The sequence below is a fragment of the Rhodamnia argentea genome, chromosome 4, assembly GCF_020921035.1.
Source record: "Rhodamnia argentea isolate NSW1041297 chromosome 4, ASM2092103v1, whole genome shotgun sequence".
Taxonomy (NCBI): Eukaryota; Viridiplantae; Streptophyta; class Magnoliopsida; order Myrtales; family Myrtaceae; genus Rhodamnia; species Rhodamnia argentea.
This window is the reverse complement of record NC_063153.1, coordinates 16707056-16711075: the sequence shown is the minus strand read 5'-3', so window position 1 is coordinate 16711075 and position 4020 is coordinate 16707056. Positions and strand designations below refer to the sequence as shown.

Genomic DNA, 4020 nt, shown 5'->3' with positions numbered 1-4020 from the left:
TCATATAATCTATTACTGGGGAAACGACGGGATAAGCTTACGAACAAGGTTGAACAGCACATATCGATAGTACGTGTTTAGGTAGAGAAAAAGGACCATCCCAAAGAACGCCACCACATATGATCCTGCAAAACTCCACAAGAAGGCTTCTCTCCAGGGGTCATCATCCTTGATATGATTAGAAGGTGGCAGTGTCCCCTGTCCCTGATTTGAGCCATCACAGCTTGTTAATGGTGGTCCACAAAGAAGAGGGTTACCTTCATAGCTTGCTTCACCAAAAGTTCCAAATTGATTTTTTCGGTCTGGTGTCCTACCAGACAAGTTATTGTAAGCCACCCTAAACTCTGACAGCCTGTAGAGCTCTATTAGTTGTGGAGGGATGGGACCGATTAAGCTATTGTAGGACAAGTCCAAGCTCTCTACATTCTTTAAATTGGCAAACGTTTCTGGGATCGGTCCCGTCAGATGATTGTGTGACAGATTCAATGCTAGAAGTTCACTCAAATAGCCGACCTCTGGAGGAATAAAGCCTGTGAAATTGTTCTGCGAGAGATCCATTCCCGACATGAGTTGTAGAATGTAGCCCTTATAAGATTCCAACCTACTCTTTGTCATGAAGTTCACTTCTTCTAATCCATCTGTATATGCAGACCTCCCGTATTCACTATACCTAAAAAAAGTAGAGAATCTGCCCTTATATCCGTATGGATCCACAGGCTTTACCCAATAGCCAGAGGTATCAAATGAGTCTGCAGATATCCCATCATATCCAAATGTCAAATCTTTCAGACAAGAAGGAATTTGTCCAGAAAGATTATTTTTGGAGAGATCCAATATGCTCATATTTTTCAACAGACACAGATCCAGCGGAATTGAACCTTCAAAGTTGTTTCCTTGCAATAGAAGAACCTTCAAGTTCCTAAGTGAACCGATCCAGCTGGGGACCTTACCAGACAATGCATTATGCCGGAGATCCAATGTGACCGTTGATGAAGCTCGAGAGAGAAACTCAGGAAAATGCCCAGTAAGCGAGTTATTCGTTAGATGCAAGAACCTCATAACCGTAACATTGGCACAAGGGGGTATGTTTGGCCCAATGTTGCTACCTGAAAGGTCTAGATGAACGAGATAGTTTAAGTTGCATAAGCTCAACGGTAAAGGACCTCCCAATGAATTACTTGATATCAGAAGCCCTCTCAATCGTGGAATATCTCCAATCCAATTGGGAATTGTTCCAGATAGGGAATTATTTCTTACATCCAAAACCAGCAAGGAAGAGCTATTTAATATGCCAAGCGAAATATCCCCTGTGAAATTATTGCTATCCAGAAACAAAAAATTCAATTTTCTCAAGTTAGAATACCTCGGTAGCATTTGGCCTTGCAAATTGTTGCCTGACAATACCACTGAAATGAGCGACGTACAATCTTTAGCCAACGTCTCTGGTATCTCTCCGGTGAAGCCATTATTCGACAAATCCAATGAGAATAGTAGTTTCATATTGCCCATTGAGGAAGGGATTCTACCTTCCAATAAGTTGTTTGACAGGTTCAAATATTGCAAATTCGGGAGGATAGAACCAAACCAAGATGGAAGCTCTCCTTCGATAAAATTAGCAGACCAATCGACCCATCGCATGCTGACACGACTCAAATTAGAAGGCAAATGAAAAGCACCTGTCATATTGTTGCCTCTGAGATCGAACCATTCTAGATTAACATTGTTGACCAACAGCCAGTTTGGGAAATCTGCTGTGATTCCATTGAAGCAGATTTGAACAACTCTCAAGTCATGTTGCTCTTTCAAAAAAGCTGGGGATTACACCGTTTGCATCCTTGTTAAGCACACATCTTGACAAGCCAAACCTTTTCAACTGGAATGGAGGGAACCAAGCGGGCTCTTCTGTATTTACTACCAGATGAAGGTTGTCAAGGAGGCGGAACACCTCAAGGTTAGAAGTATTCGCCAGGGAAGCAAGCGAAAGCGAGCCTCCGAAATTATTTCCGGAAAGCTCAATGTATTCGAGAGACTTGAGATTGGAGAGGAGAGATGGTGGAATGGCCCCGCTAAAATGGTTATTGTGAACATCAAACACACGGAGTGAGGTCATATTGCAGAAGCAGGACGGAAGAGGACCCCAGAATTCATTGCCACAGATATCAAACTCTTCAAGGTTCCTCAATCTGCACAAGCCTGTTGAAGTGGACACTGCACCTATGAGTATCATCATTTTTCTTTCTATAGACTTTTCATAATAGTTGTATCGGTTTGTGATTTTTGATGATATTAGCCTTTTTATATATCAAATACGAACTATCATGCTATGTAACTTTATCATCTATCTCTTAATATTATTTGCTTGTGAAATAGGACTGAATACTTTATCATAGTGGATATCCATGCAGCTTTTCAAATCATAACTTTGTTATCATACATTTTGTTATATTCCTTGTTGAACAAAGCCTGTTGCCAAAAGAAGATCTCTGGAGGACGTTGCATGTAATGCAGTCATGCCTTTTATGTTCAAGACAACACTCACCTTACTTTATTTTTAAAAAAAGTTGATAAGCTATCCATACCAATAAACGAAATCTTTTCCACAAAAGTACCTTCCAGTAACTTCGAAGATGCATCCAATCTGCAAAAACTGATGTCTAAGGCCTTAAGAGATGTCATCCTCATAATGTCCACGAGGGCATCATTCCCCAATTTGTTACCCCAAAGATCCAACACCTCCAAATCCACACCTGTTGTCAAGAAAATGTTCACAAAATCGAACAATACATATCAAGGCATGGTCTTCTACCTTACACGTACCTCCAAGCTGATTAGAAGACAAGTTTTGGGCCTCTGCTGAAGTTTGCTTGTACAATGAGGGGACTCGATCTAAAAGATTGTCATATAGATACAACCTCTTCAAATTCTTCAGGTGCAGCGTTCCATTTATATCTGATTTTGGAAAAATCCATGCATGCATTGTGATTAATCAATCATCTACATAATTCAGATGTCTACCTATCTTCAATTTTTTTAGAATAACTCTATGATCATGACGAGGAGAATTGATTTATAAGGAGAAACTAGTTAGTCCAACATATCCAAGTACAAGAAAAATCTCTATCTGACTTGGTATGCCAATCTCATAAACGACTACATATACCTATAATGATAACTATTACATGTAGTTTCCAGCAAAGGTGAGAGAATATTCACAACACGTGACATTTGACTTTACCTCCGTGATTGTTATGTGGCAGGATACGTTTGACCAATAAGCATTAGTTTACTATTTGCCATCTCCAAATTTCTATCATGGTTTGCACAAGTCAACTTTGTTGGGGTGCAAAGTCCGAACCAGTCGACCTTTCATGATGGCAAAAAGGTCGGCATCTCGTAAATCATTATTTCTTGAGCTAACTCTTGGAACTTTTCCACGTCGTAAGGATGACTCTCCTATTGCATCATCAGTGCAACCATGTGTGTGTCACTAATTCAGTTAACCCACTTTATAGTTTATAGCACTAGTATCACATTTTTATTATTAGAGAAACGCCAAGTAGACGAATTATTTAGTAACATATTCGAAAAAAGAAAAACATGAAACAAACAAGAGAGAGAGAAAGAGAGACAGAGGGAGATTCACCGTTAAGACGATTTCTACTCAAATCCAACACTCGAAGCTCCTCGAGAGGAGTGAACAAGGTGGCATTAATAACCCAAGGCCTCGACTTCTGATGGTGCGTATTGCTCAGATACAATTCAGTCACTCGCAAAGTGGTGTTATCGCACTCAACGCCTTCCCAGCCACAACAGTCACCATCGCCGTGGCGCCACGACGGAAGAAAAGACCCATGCGGGCGGTTGAAGGCGGCCTTAATCTCGAGCAGTGCATTCCTCTCTTCTTGCAAGCATCCCGTGCTTCTTCCACTTCCCGTTGATGCCAACAACACCCAGGCCCACATACACAGGAAAAGACACTTCATGTCCGTATGGAGTTTTGTGTGCAATATGTTTTTTTCT

At 40.8% G+C, this 4020-nt stretch overlaps 1 protein-coding gene across 1 annotated transcript; it reads right to left on the bottom strand.

Moving 5' to 3' along the window:
• Positions 1–4020, bottom strand: LOC115730855 (receptor like protein 21-like). The gene is given in 5 exon segments (XM_030661474.2): positions 1–1809; positions 1811–2193; positions 2610–2747; positions 2818–2949; positions 3644–4020. Coding segments are annotated over 5 exon segments (2790 nt in total). The 5' UTR covers positions 3984–4020; the 3' UTR covers positions 1–12.